At 38.5% G+C, this 15,319-nt stretch overlaps 1 protein-coding gene across 1 annotated transcript in view; it reads right to left on the bottom strand.

Moving 5' to 3' along the window:
* Positions 1-11,680, bottom strand: part of LOC134317994 (zinc finger protein 335-like) — a 46,102-nt gene extending 34,422 nt beyond the window's left edge. The window contains exons 1-12 of the mRNA XM_062998739.1: positions 11,352-11,680; positions 10,477-10,625; positions 9,846-9,974; positions 8,940-9,113; positions 8,671-8,844; positions 8,345-8,518; positions 7,409-7,564; positions 7,060-7,276; positions 6,673-6,809; positions 6,438-6,585; positions 5,711-5,814; positions 5,468-5,572 (exon numbers count right to left, since the gene is read on the bottom strand). Of these exons, the coding sequence (XP_062854809.1) occupies positions 5,468-5,572; positions 5,711-5,814; positions 6,438-6,585; positions 6,673-6,809; positions 7,060-7,276; positions 7,409-7,564; positions 8,345-8,518; positions 8,671-8,844; positions 8,940-9,113; positions 9,846-9,974; positions 10,477-10,625; positions 11,352-11,620 (1,936 nt within the window). The 5' untranslated portion in view covers positions 11,621-11,680. The remainder of the gene's footprint in view (positions 1-5,467; positions 5,573-5,710; positions 5,815-6,437; positions 6,586-6,672; positions 6,810-7,059; positions 7,277-7,408; positions 7,565-8,344; positions 8,519-8,670; positions 8,845-8,939; positions 9,114-9,845; positions 9,975-10,476; positions 10,626-11,351) is intronic.
* Between the last annotated feature and the right edge of the window lie 3,639 nt (positions 11,681-15,319).

Here is a 15,319-nt window from a genome sequence, read left to right as displayed (position 1 = left end):
GCTCTGTACTGTTAGCAGCTCATTTATACTAACATTGTTACACACACCCGGGAACTTTTGTAGCCATTATTAGTTAACTAAATCAAATGCCGAACTGATATTACACTATATAAATGTAGTTCGGTGTTTTAAATTATGGTATTTGGGATGTATTTGGTGTTTTAGATGATCTCACATGAGCGCTAACGTTAGCTTGTGGGAGAGACATTTCGCCTAGCACAACACAAAGGACAAAACAGCCATATTTGCTTTAACGTCAACACACACAAACACATGTATTTCTTTATTGTGTGCCTCTCCTCTGAGTAATTTGATGGAAATGACTTGTTTACACGAAACCATAAACAGAATTAGTGCAGTCACAGCCTCGCACGACCACAGGAACGCTCATTTTAACACTGTAAGCTGTCCTGTGTTGTGCCTGTAGCTGCGCCATGTCGGCTCCGCTGCTTTATTTTCCACTCAGGCACTAAGCAAACCTGCTCAGGGACCTCGAGGGCCTACAAGCCAAGACCGTCCCGATCTCGCCCCTGAATAAAAAACAACACCGAAGCGACCAAACAAAGCAGAAACATGTCGCCTACCAGGATCGCCTTTCTGATGTGTGATCCTTGTTCTCGGTGGGCTGAAATAAACAGAGATTAGTAAGAGATCCGTGCTAGTGCTTTCTAGTCGGGCGCCATCAGTCTCTCCTCGCTTCCTGTTCCAGTATCCAGACCGGATTCTGTTTATCACACACAAGAGTGTGCTCAGCGTACATGCTTCAACTTCATTTTATTTCAAATTAACTCCTTATAACTATGAATTAAATGTTGGTTCGACTCATCGAGAAATGATGCGTTTGATTTCAGCCCATTAGCAGACTTAATACATTTAGAAATTGTAGCTACAAACTTTGCTGATAGCTAACAATACATACAATATAATGAAACAAAATGAGTCCTTTTATAATTTATATTTCTTTAAGATTAATTGTAGCATTGAGCAGAACAGAAGTTCTGAAAAGAAGTTAACACAAAAAATCCCATATTATTATTTTTTATTATAATATTTTTTTGTTTTAAAAGAAACAATATGCAGAAAACATAACAGTACACTTAACCCTTATGTTGTGTTTGGGTCAAATTTGACCCGTTTTTAAGTTCAGGTATGTAAAAAGTACTCTTTGCTTTTTTGTATTGGAACAAGATTTCATGATATCCTCAGAAACAGCTATTTTAACACAACAAAATAAATTGTCATAATTTTAGTCCATTCTGAATGTCTCTAATAAAAAAAGTGACATTTGTGGTGTTATGGGTCAAATATGACCCGGCATAGAATACTGGCTGTTGCGTCTATCACATAAAAGGTGTGGGTTGCTCTGTGGATCAAATATGGCTCAATTTGCCCCACCACACACATACATACACACACACACACACAGACACACAAGCAAGTGGTCCTAGACATGACAAATGGTCTTCAGGGGCACAATATAACATGCGATAATTTCTTCACTTTCTATGACCAAGAACTGCTGAAGAAGAAGCTGACCATGGTGGGAATGGTCAGGAAAAACAAACCTGAGCTTCCTCTTGCACTTCTTGGAACAAAGGACAGGGCACCTCTCTCCTCGAAGTTTGCATTCTTAGAGAGAACCACAATTGTGTCAAACTGTCCAAAAAACCCCCAGAAATGTCATTGTGATGTCCACTCTCCACAAGGATGCTGCTGTGAGCAGTAGGGAGGACAGAAAGCCAGATATGATCCTGGATTAGGTCACTGGCACATACACATGCAAGCAAAAGACAAAAAGGTGGCCAATGGCAGTCTTTTATAATATATCGTATGTTTCTGCATACAACGCATTTGTGGTGTGGACGGAAATAAATCCTGGATGGAACATCAGAAAAACCTTCAAAAGGAGGCTTTTTCTCGAGGAGTTGGGGAGGACTCTGGTATATCCCCACATTGAAAGGCGCCAGCGGCTGCCCCGAACCCAAGCCTCTGTCAATTTGGTGAGAGAGCTTCAGGCTACACCCACACCAGCATCCTGCACAAGGAACCAGACAAGCGATGCCAGGGGGAACAAGAGAAAGAGGTGCCAGTCCTGCCCCTTCAACAAGGACAGAAAAACTAGCACCACTTGCCACACATGTAAGAAACACATCTGCAAGGAGCACACTAAAACAATCACATACTGTGATTCAAGCATGTAAACAACACACTCACACACAATATTGTTTTTCAATGTTCAATTTGTAGTTTAATTTTCAATTTACACCTGCTGTTCTGAGTAAAATAAAGTTGGTTTTATGAAAAAGTGAAAAAATCTATACGGGTCAAAATTGACCCGTAGCAGCACTGATGTCACTATAGATAATAATGTTTAGATAAAAAGAAAAAAAAGCAATTTTTGCTCAGTGTGCTCTGATATTAGTCTATTAGACTCAGATAATATCCTTACATTGTTTCTTCACTATAGGAAATTCACTATTTTTTTTATTGAAAATGAGTGGTATATTGTGAGATGAAAAGTTTATGGAGCCAAAAAAATAAAATTGAAAACAGTGTTTACATGGATTTAAATACAAACTAAGTTAGCTATGAGGTGAGAAACAAAACTGGATGATAACTATTGTTGTTGAGTATTTTCAGGCTGATTTAAATCGGGTCAAATTTGACCCACTAACACTAAAGATGTGGGCAGCTTTCTAACACAATACAAGGGTTAATATACACTGCCTGGCCAAAAAAGAGGTCACACACTCTAATATTTGGTTGGACCGCCTTTAGCTTTGATTACGGCACGCATTCTCTGTGACATCGTTTCCACAAGCTTCTGGAATGTCACAACATTTATTTCTGTCCAGAGTTGCATTAATTTTTCCCCAAGATCTTGTATTGATGATGGGAGATTTGGACCACTGCACAAAGTCTTCTCTAGCACATCCCAAAGATTCTCAATGGGGTTCAGGTCTGGACTCTGTGGTGGCCAATCCATGTGTGAAAATGATGTCTCATGCTCCCTGAACCACTCTTTCATAATTTGAGCCTGATTAGTCCTGGCATTGTCCATCAGGGAAGAAAAAATCCATTGATGGAATAACCTGATCATTCAGTATATTCAGGTAGTCAGCTGACCTCATTCTTTGGGCACATAATGTTGCTGAACCTAGACCTGACCGACTGCAGCAACCCCAGATCATAGCAATGCCCCCACAGGCTTGTACGGTAGGCACTAGCCATGATGTGTGCATCAATTCAGCCGCCTCTCTTCTTACCCTGATGCGCCCATCACTCTGGAACAGGGTAAATCTGGACTCATCAGACCACATGACCTGCTTCCATTGCTGCCATTTGTGCCGGTTAGCCTCACTGACAAGTGGTTTTCTTAAGGCTACACAGCTGTTTAGTCCCAATCCCTTGAGTTCCCTTCGCATTGTGCGTGTGGAAATGCTCTTACTTTCACTATTAAACATATCCATGAGTTCTACTGTAGTTTTTATACCATTTGATTGATGAACATATTACCAAAAATATGCTTTAACATTAATACAACAATAATCAGTATTTGCTCAACATCAATAAAAAATAGAAATGGGGAAAAAAACAAAGCCAGATGAATTACAAGTCATTTAAGGAATCTGGTTTCAATAGTAGCACTGTCGCCTCACAGCAAGAAGGTCCTGGGTTCGATTCCCAGGCGGGGCGGTCCGGGTTCTTTCTGTACGGAGTTTGCGTGTTCTCCCCATGTCTGCGTGGGTTTCCTCTGGGAGCTCCGGTTTCCGGAGACACTGAATTGCTTGATAGGCTCCAGCACCCCCCTAATTGGATAAGCGGTTAAGAAAGTACTATAGATAGAGGGTTTTATTTTATTGTGTCTTTTATTTTATGCTATGTTAGCTATTGAAACACTCTCACTCACTCACTTTCTTGACCGCTTATCCAATTAGGGGGGGGCTGGAGCCTATCCCAACTTTTCAATGGGCGCAAGGCACACAGTAACACCCTGGATGGGGCACAAGTCCATCACAGGGCAGACACACACACATAGTCACACACCCATTTACCTATAGGGCAATTCAGTGTCTCCGGAAACCGGAGCTCCAAACTAATATTTGGATAAAGTTAATAGTATAGTGGTCCATTAATGGTTCTGCATATGACTGAAGTAATTTTGATACATGTAACACAGTTTCTCTTGGAATTTTGATATCTTCAGTTATCTTCCTAGTTGTCAGAGAATATTTTGTTCTCAGTAGTGATGACATTTGATCATGTGTATCTGGATCTTTGATCTGGATGTCTGTGTTTGCTGTGGAATTTTTTTTTTCAAATAGGATGCATAGCGCAATTGTTGTATCACTTTGTGTTTTATTTGGGTTAATAAGTTTAGGAATTAGACTTTAGTGTGGGGATTTGAGTAGCATATTTTTACTTTTGTGTAAACTACAAATGTGCAAGTTTGTACACCCTTAAGTTTAGTTTGTTAGATTTAACTGATTTTCTGCATTATTACAACTAAAATGTTTCTGTATTTAATTGTATCAAATGCAAGGGGTGGCATGTTGTTTGAAATTAAACTTATAAATTATGTAAAACCTGTAACTACCTGTCCTTTCATGAATGTAACCAGAGTGTAAAACATGACATTAAAATAAATTTTAATAGTAAATATCAAGTGCAGGAATGAACCTGAACAGCAGATCCACTGCCTGGAACACACACTTATACCTAGACACAATTTAAAGCAGCCAGTCCACCTGCATGTTTTTGGATTATTTACAGAAAAGCCACACAGACATGAAGAATACATGTCAATAGTGTTTTGCAAATTGTGAACACATGTAAAGATTAAGCCCAGGACTCAGACTATTGTGTGGGACCCATTCTACCAGCTAGTGGTTGTTACTTGCTACATTTACTGATTAGATATTTAGAAATTGCTTTCATGCCACCCTTTGCATTTTAAATTGTTTTGACTGTTTAAACATCTGTTCTTTCCAACTCCCGTCTTTTGCCTTATGTTATACATTATATGGTAAACATTTCTAGTTTAACTATAAAATGCAATCTTTACTCAAGTGTAAATCATAAATAAAGGACCAGAGCAATTCAGCTTTAAATAAAAATTTATTTGTTCTTAGTACAAAATACTACTGATTTTATAAATAAATTAATCAATTTGGCAACATTCACTTGCTCTATTCTGTCTATAGAGCAAAAAATTACAAATAAAAGAATAGATATTGTACAGTATATATTAACCAATAACATTAAAATTAGTAAGTTTGTCATTTGCTCCAGGCAAAGACCTGTTAATACATAAACATAAATACATATGTCTGTCCATAATACTGTAATAATACTTAGTTTCTGTACTTAAAATGATACTGTGCTTTCTTTTTTAAACACATATGTGGGATTTACAGCACAACCATATGTGCTTTTCTCATTATAATTTATAAAGAATATAGAATTCAGTAGTTGGGACACTTCAGAAGTTCATGCACATATCCAACTCTGTTAACCTGTCGTTTGCTGTTCATTCTCCAGTAGTACCTTTCTCGGCAAAAGTAGTAGTGTCCTGAAATAAAAGAAAAGGAATAAGTGTGAAAAGAGGCACCGTGTTATTCTGTTTGTTTTAAAGTGTTGTGCTTAATTTTACTATTAAAAAAAATAAGCATATGAACATTTGGACTTGATTGGCAAAAATGAGACCTACCCTTGTAGAGGAACACATCATGGGCGTCAGCTGGGACCCCACCGAAGTACACATCAGTGTAGCGAGGGTATCCTTTATCTATCTGCTGAGTCTTCAGGTCCAGTCTGGAAAATGGTTAAGAACCAAAGGTGGAAGAAATTAGACTCACCTATTATAAATTACATTAAATACATTTTACTAATAGAATACTATATCTATATGGTATTTCATCTTCACTATATGGCCATCCCGCTCCAAAACTGCCTCGATTAGAAGTTGCTCCCTGCCTACCTTTGCAGCTATATTTTTCCTTGTATGGCTTCCCATAAGATTTTGGATTGTGCCCATTCAGTTAAAAGAGCATTTGTGATGTTTGGCCTGGCTTACAACAGACTCAACAGTAAACAGTGTACAGTAATTTCCTCATTCTGTTGAGCTATTTACAATGATTTAAGCAGGTAAATTACTAAAGTAATTATTTCCTGCTTACAAAATATAGACTTTTGCCCAGCAATATTCAGCTAAAAGTTGGCATTCGTATATATAATATTAGATTATAGTATAGAATGATAAAAAAAAAACTAGGCAGCATGGTGGCTCTGTTGGTGGAATTTCACAGAATAAACCTTTAAAGTACTAAAATTTCAATGCAATTTTAAATGTATCTGGCCGCCTAACAAAACTTATGTGTAGTTATTGATTTAAATAACACCCTGATAACAAAGCCCTCAGATGGAGCTGTGCTCACCTCCAGTAGTTCTCGCCACTGAACAGGAGCACCTTGGCTTTTCCTCTCTGCACCGCTCCCTCAACCTTCAAATTGGCTGGCAAGCCGAGTTTCTCAGTGCTGCGTGGTCCCAGTACGTGCTTTCCAGTGAAAATCCAAAATTTGGTGTCTGAGGCAGAGAAACATAAAGAGCATTAGCTAAAAATCAATGTAGAGGATTAATTTGTGAATCTAAATTATGTAAATGTAATCATACCTGAGAAGAAGTACACTGCGTTTGTGAGAGGGTCCTCAAAAGCTGTGTTGAACTTAGCTGGCAGGCCAGGCCATCTCTCGGAGATCAGAAAAGGGCCTGTGCGTCCTGCTTTACCACTGGATACCTTCCAGTAGTACCTAAACAGAAATGAAGAAAACATTCTTAGAAATCATTTAGAATTTAATTGTGTGACCCTTAAGTTTACTCAAGCTATTGACAAACTGGTTATTATTATAATATTGCAACGTTTTCCGTTGCTTACTGAAAAATTACTATAAAATGATTACAGTGTGGACAGTCTAGGTATACTTGTTGGATTTACTAAGAACAACTAGTTAAAAAAACTTGGAGCCCTTGGAGCAGAACATGTAGGCTACTTTTTCTTACCCATCTTTGAAAAAATGGAGCTCTCCCTGGATTTCAGTGATCGTGTCAAATTTTTCCTCCTTGCAAGCATCTACTGAGGGATCAACAGGTGTAGTTGTGGTTGAAGTTGTGGGTGTTGTGGGCTCTGGAGTTTCTTCACTAGGTGTGGGACTGGAAACTGGAGATGATGTAGTGGTTTTTGGCTTAGGGGGAGTGGGGTCTGGGCCTGTTTTGGGTCCTGTAAATACATATTATAGTAATGATGTTAATATTATTTTGTATATATAATATGCTAATATTATTACTGAATAAGCAAACATAAAATCAATTTTCATTAATATGTAATACTTCCATCTGGCTGTTTACATACCATAGAGATACTGGATGCCCTCGATGTCATCCTGATGCAGAGAGAAGTCTGCTACGTATTTGTACATGGGGAACATCAAGGCATCCTGAATGTTGGAATGATCCAGACCAAGAGCATGTCCGAACTCATGAGCTGCCACCAGAAACAGACTGTATCCTGTAACAAGTAAAAACATGGAGTCAGACAGAGCCAGAGATTGCATTGCATACATGTGGTAACTTTACTGATACATACTATGATGCTGTTTTACTGATTCCATGTAGTGCAGATTACACATTTATTGGTTTAAAATACTTTGAAAAGCAAAAAAATGAATGTTAAACACAGAATTTGAATGTGATTTTATATACATAGATAAATCATAATAAAATATGAAGAAAAATGAAAAACAATGAATGGTGAAGGTAGTTTCCTTAAGCAATTTACACCAATTTAAGCATGCAAATGAATGTAAGTAACTTGTGTTCAGTATATAAAATATAGATTTTTGGCCAGCAATATTCAGTTGAACCTTGGCATTCATATATAAAATTAGATTATAGAATAATTAAAAATAAATTGAGCAGCACAGAGGCTCAGTTGGTTGAATCGAACCCACTGTAACAGTAGTAAAAATTATAGTAAAAAGTGGTAGTAAAACAGTCAGTGAATAGGGGGGGGGTCTATTTAATAAACCATTCAATTAATAAAAAAAATAGAATCCTTAGAAAAACTAAGTGCTCTACAATATATTTATCCTAAAATAATTCATCCTGGCTCTTGGGTGGCGCATCTGTCTATTATGCCAGCCCACCACTGCTCAGAAAGAGTTGATGGCTGATGCTCTGCAATAAATTGATGCCCTGTCCAGGGTATTTCTACCTTGTGCCTAGTGTTTCTCATTAGAACAGGACATGTCTTTGCTTATAAAATCATGAAGTTCAATCAATAAAGTACCTTTATCTGGGCAAAATCCCCATTTTTTGTCCTTTTCATAGCTGCTGGTTGTCGCACACCACAGTTTTCCATCGCCACGGCCTTCGCTCGTGCAAGAAGTGTAGGTCTTTCCCAGGAAGGTGAAAGGAAACTGACATGGCTCACCCTCAGCATTTCCACCAATCACAGCAGTATCTATAAACATAAGGAATACATGTATATATTAACATCATGCATTTATCAAGGTGCAGGATATACATCTATGTATAAATGTCATTTAAGCTCTACAGTGAATCATGTCTAGGTTCTCTTATGTGATAAAAAGAAGTGGAGCATTATTGACTCACCTCGGTTAGGACAGAACCCAAACTTTTTGTCTTTGTCAAAGTCGGATGTGGTAGCACACCAGCGGTACCCATCATCACGTCCTTCAGTGGTGCAGCTGTTGTATGTTTCTCCTTGAAACTTGAACGGGAAGACACATTCTGCATCGTCACCATTTCCTCCATATGTGTACAGAACTGTGGAGAGAAAAACACAAGCTCAGTTACTTGCCACTTCATGAACACTTAAATAAAAGAATGTTTATCATGATGGTGAAGGATAAAGGACTTACGCTCGCTTGGACAGAACCCATATTTCTTGTCTTTGTCAAAATTGGCAGTGGTGGAACACCATGGAAGGCCATCAGAACGTCCCTCAGTGGTGCAGGTGGAATACGACTTCCCTTCAAACCTGAAGGGAAATTGACACATGGCTCCATCTGCATTGCCATAACGGGTCTTGACCACTGAGAGAAAATGAGATGACATGTTTACTTGAAACCAGGGAACAAACTATCAACTTAAATATTTATTCATTCATTCATTTTCAGCAACCACATTATCTTGATTAGAGTCATAGAGAGTCTATTGAGGACCCATAATTCAAGACAGCATGGGTTCAAAGCAGCAATACACTGAAGAGGGTGCCAATCACTTACTTAGATTTTGGAGTAATTAAGATCAAACCATTAAATTAAATGCAATTATTTGTAAGGTGGGAGTAAACTGCCAGTTTGGAGATCAAGTACGTTATTCAGTGATCTCGTTGCCCTACATGGAACTAAGATTTAAAAATTCCCAGAAACTGTTCACAGTATTGTGTACAGTAGATGGTGAAAGACCTAATAAATCACAGATTCTTGTTTTAAACGTCCCAACTTTTCTGCAATTGGGATTTGTATAAACAAAACACTAGAGGGAGCCATTGCACTATTTTTGATAAACGAATGTATTAATCTTAGTACAGTATCCTGATCGTGACTGTGCTTGGTCTGAAGCCTGTCCCAATATTATAGGAAAAGTACAGTGTGCCACTCTATTTCAGGGCATCACACACTGACACACGCATTTAAGCCTACAAACAATATAGAAAAGCCAATCCACCTACTAGCCCCTGGAGCTCCAGCATAACTACTATAACACAAACACTGATTGCAAATATATCGATGTTGGTTTTTTTGTCATTAATATTTTCTTACCTGGTCCAGCACCAAGGGTCCAGTGTTCATCATCGTCAAAGTGGGCATCCCCCTGCATCCCCTCACCTGGAGGATAGGCATGAGCCAGCAGGCCATCTTTCCCATCAAATGGGTAGGGATCTCCATGATCTGCAACAAACACACCCTATTTAACCATACATTTCATTTCTAATGCCATTTTTTTCTTAAACAGGTACAAATGAAAAAAATAAATATTTACATTATAATTTTAAAATAAATTTCCAACTGAGAGCACGGCTACAGATTGTCTGTACAGATTAGGAACACTGATTTTAATCCAAACAGGAAAACTTGCATGCTTTAATATAACACCTTGCTGCTCAGGTGGTGCAGTAGTCTATTACCACATTACCACCCCCACTGAGATCTGGGTTTGAATCTCAGTGGTGCCACTGGCCACCCAGACCAGCAGTTGATGAAAAAAAAAATGGAAAAAAAAATTCAATTCCTGTAACTAAGCTAGCAGCTTGTTTGTTTAAATTTTTTCAAATCTTTGATCCTGATTGTTGTATGGTACACATATAATGCTTGAATGTGTAATATGCTCTCACTAGAAATGGATTCTTTGAATGGTGGTAGAACTTTGAATTTTACAATAATCCTAATTCACCTTTTTTGCCAAATGAGATCATGATGTCAGCGGTGCCATCGTAGAGACGGGTGAAGGTAAGAGGCGTGACGTCACTCCACACCTTGAAGGCTCTGGCAAAGGCGTCATCGATGAGGGAGGCTTCCATGTCTGGTGAGTAGTTCAAGATCCTACAGAGAAAAATATAATGTGTATGAGTGTAAAATAGTACTGGGCTACTAAAAGAATGATTGACATTGTAGGATTTATTTATTGTAAACCCATTTCAGGTAAATCTATTCTATACCACTTTGACATTTCATATTGGCACGCCCACCCTGTAGAGACAGGTCCATTAAAAATGCATTTTTTTTGCGGTCAGTGTGGTATACTCATGATAGCTGTTTAGAAAAGTAAATTATGCTTTTTTTAATGTCATATTTATTGATCTCAAGAGTACAGTTGTGTTTAGTATGTCTATATTTACACCTTCAATAGAATCAGGTTAATCAGTAATAATTTGTAAATGCATATTAGCTGATCTTCAGCATCTTGATAAAGTGTGAAGATGGATGTTTTGAAGAAAATCCTTGCATTTTCTATACATTAAGTTTATTACAGATCCAATTTAATGTAAATAATAAAAAAAATGTAAATGTAGATAGTAAAATGACCATTCCAGTAAACACAAAACCGACTGCAGCTGTGACCCAACAGAGTCTGGTGAACACGAAATTTGTCAATCCAACAAAGCCAATATTGAACAAACCAGTGCTGAAACTCATTTCACATATAGTTGTTGTATATATGGCATATTCTATATATCTAAATTTCCTATTTGTATTGTTGTAAAGTTCCTGTGTTTAGGTACTGAAGTACCATAACTAGAATCTCTCATGAAAATAAAAACAATATACCTGTATGTGATGTCATGGTGATCCCACTTCAGGTCTCCTGCAAAGGTCTGGTAGTTACGGACGTCTGGCACACCACAGCGCGGCTGCTTCATGGCACTGATGGTGGCTTCATCCAGCATACCAGTCTCCTCCAGACCCAGCTGGCTCTGCAGTCTTTTCAGAGTTTTGGAACTTGACATAGATGCCTGACGTCCACTCTTGTCCTGAATCTCCATGTAACCGAAGCGCTTAAGGTAGTTCTGAATCCAAACAGAAAAGAGAGAAAACATACATGTTAATTGGACATATAGAGAACAGCATGCCAATATGCCAACACCGATAATCCTGTTTTAACATTGATTTTGTTAGGGCAAACTATGCAGTGTTCAACATCTATCTGTATAAATAAATTAAGAAATAATGCAATCACTACTTACCTCAGCCAGCTCTGTATTTGTCATGTTTTTGATCACATCCCCCGGGAAGGTCACAAAGACTTTATGTCTTGTGTTTAAGGATTTAATTGGAGAGCACCATGCACCTAAAGTGCAGGTCCCAAGAACCATAAACGCCAAGACACTAAGTCTCATGCTAAAAGCTTTTCAATCAGCTCCTAATCTGTAAAATATAAAGTAAATAAAGCTTTCTGACGATGGTCTGTTGAAGTCTGTGGTAAAGTTCAGCAGAGGAGTTTCAGCACTCTTGTCTTCAGTCTGCTTCTTCAGGCTGTTCTTGCTCTTTGTCTAGGGTGGAAGTTCTGCACCCAGCATTTATAGCCCTGACAATGACTCACTTACCCTCATTCCCTTTATGTCACTGACTTCAACCCTCCCACATCCCACATTGATGCTACCAGGACTATGTTTTTACTCTTACAAGGGGAATTCCACAAAAGATGCTTAGTTTGTACATGGTGAAAAAATAAAGCATTAAGAAATCATTATAACTAAAGTTTATCTGATCACTGAGTAGTTACTTCATTGAGTATCACTGAGAAGTTACAATACATTGTAAATACATAAATAAATGCAACAAATATTTAAAATCTTGGACCTGGCACTTACACAGACAGCTTTATCAGGGCGGAACTAAAATGACCTGTCTTGGTGGAAAAGTGGCATACTTTAACACTGCTACATTGCAAATGATTGCATGGCTGTATGTTTTGATTTTATGCACCTATTGGATATTATTGTATCTGAAATAGCAAAGCCAGCGAGTCCCAGTGTTGTCCACATACTTTTGGCAATATACTGTATGGTAAAAAATGGGGAACATATATTGAATCTGACCGTTTAACAAGGTTGGCAGGGTGACTTAGCTAATAGGGGTTTAACAGTGGCTCGGTGGGTAGCACTGTCGCCTCACATCAAGAAGGTCCTGGGTTCGATCCCCAGGTGAGGCGGTCCCAGTTCTTTTTGTGTGGAGTTTGCATGTTCTCCGCGTGTCTGTGTGGGTTTTCTCCGGGAATCTCCGGTTTCCTCCCACTGTCCAAAGACATGCAAGTGAGGTGAATTGGAGATGCTAAATTGACCATGACTCTGTTCAGTATAACCTTGTATGAACTGATGAACCTTGTGTAATGAGTAACTACCATTCATCTCATTAATGTAACCAAGTGTAAAACATGATGTTAAAATCCTAATAAACAAACAAACAAAACTTAGCTAATAGAGTGGGTGTTGCACAGCAACATGGTTATGACGTTCTTGGTTCTGTATTTGTCTCCGGTTACCATCAGTAGATAGACCCAGGATAGTGGGTGGGGAAACATATAAATTCAATAAATAGTAACGACAAAGATTTAACCAGTTTAACAATAATGCATTTTTAGGCAGCTTCTGTATCATTGGCTGCTCATTACATAAAGACATCATTAACTAGACGAACATATTGTATATGCTCTCCCACACAGACACACATAATTCTTCTCTGTTGTACTGAATTATGCATATATTTAACTTGAGTTAAAAACCACTTCCTTATACTTAGGAATAACAGCCATACACAAGGTGTTAAATCCAGTACTGTGCATCATCCCTGGACTACTGAACTTATCATTTATCACATCCTTGTTATGTTTCCAGCACCGCTGCTGAAAAATCATTTATAGCTTGTTTTACTTTTAATTAACTCAAAGATACCACATCATTAATTACTACTTATATTTGTGATACATGAAAATGTATTAATTGATATATTTTTAATATAATGAAATAAGATCTTTAATATTTCATTTTTTTGCTTTTTTTTTGCAATTTTCCTCCCAATATAGTCATATCCAATTACCCAATTGCATTAAGCTTCCTCTCTACTGATGGCGATCCCCACTTCTGATTGAGATGAGCGAGACTGTCACACGCACCCTCCGACACGTGTGCAGTATGAGTTTGAAATGTCAGCTCTGGTGTGCTAGAGTGTTTTACCGCTGTGCCACCTGAGCAGCAATATTCCATTTTATGGTATATCTAGAACATATATTTTATATGCTGTAATATTTAATCCAAGTACAACATTTTATCCATATACACTAAATATAGACATAAGTAGGGATGGCACGGTGGCGCAGTGGGTAGCGCTTACAGCACACAGTGTCTGTGTGGGTTTCCTCCGGGTGCTTCAGAATCCTCCACAGTTCAAAGACATGCAGCATGGGGCATGGAGGCACAGATGATTGATGGGTCAGTTCCTCTTAACTGACAGTCACATGCGTCTCGTTGAGCGGTAATTTGCTCCAGGTGGACGTGTTTCTATTTATCACAGTTTCTTCCCACAGATTGCCACCTGCCTCTCTCTTGAAATCGGGATGATTAGTTTGGTCCACTCTGGGTTCGGTCTGGTCCTCTGGACGAGTGAGCTGGCCCAGGTGTGGCATGACAGCTCTTTTCTGGACTGGACCCCACATAGACTTCAGCAGTTGGTGGGCTTGGTTACAGTTTGTGTATTGCCATCCCTGGTTTGTTCTGGGTTTTGTTTCTTTTCTTTTAAGAGAACTGGGTCGTCCCAGTGCTCTAATCAGCTTGTCATATTGTGACAATCAATTTTCTGCACTATGCCCTTTCTATCCACTTTCTCCATTGTGGGCTGTGGATGTTTTTGTGTCTTTTATGTGTTACTTTGTTTCAGTTTTTTGCCCACTGACTGCTTCACTGCTCCTATTTTTCCTTCACCCTTTTAGATTGTGGCTTTGTAGCCATAGCATTGTTCTAGCTTGGTTGTTCCTGCAGCAAATTGGCTTCATTTTCAATTCCTGCAGGTGTGGAGCTACACCTGGCTCTTCAGTGGTAAGGTGTGATCCGCCCTGTCACAGGCAGTGGCCAGAGGGGAGAATTAAACTGTGCGTTAACTACTGTGCTGTCCATGCTTTATGCATATTAATGATGAATGAGTGGACCTTCACATTTAAGAGGTTTAGGAATCCCTGAGTGTACAATTAAATATACTGTATATGATGTATGATGACACAGTGGCCATTTGAGGCTTAAGGGGTGGAAAAGTTTGACCTAATGCTGCCTAATTCTGGTTTATTCCTAAGAATAATGCACATAATTCCATGTAATTAATGATTCTGTGTTTACTACTCTGTCCTTAGATCTGTTTCCTGAACCAAAGGGCTAAAAAAACAACCTCAGCATTTTACTGGACCACAACAGAAAAATAGACAAATCAGCAAATAGAAAACAGTGTTTTGCTTATACAGGAATGCTCATTGTTTGGCCAAAATTTATCTGACCTTGACCTGAATGGTAAACAAATCTACCGCCGGTGTTTGGTGAACAAATCTACCACAAATCTACCACAGCTGCTGTTTGCATGTATTTGAACCACAATGCTTAAAGCCTACTGCACTGAGTCATAGGTTTCTTGGCCCTTGGCTATGTAAAAGCTTATACAAAATACTGAGAGCTTTAAATCAAACCATGTTATTAGATCTATCTGTATTACAGCTTTATCAGTCGTACTGTGTGTACGACACTTTAGCTGTCCAT

This window comes from Trichomycterus rosablanca, chromosome 7 (assembly GCF_030014385.1).
Source record: "Trichomycterus rosablanca isolate fTriRos1 chromosome 7, fTriRos1.hap1, whole genome shotgun sequence".
Classification (NCBI taxonomy): domain Eukaryota; kingdom Metazoa; phylum Chordata; class Actinopteri; order Siluriformes; family Trichomycteridae; genus Trichomycterus; species Trichomycterus rosablanca.
The sequence above is the reverse complement of the archived record's forward strand: the minus strand, read 5'-3'. Positions and strand labels throughout refer to the sequence as shown.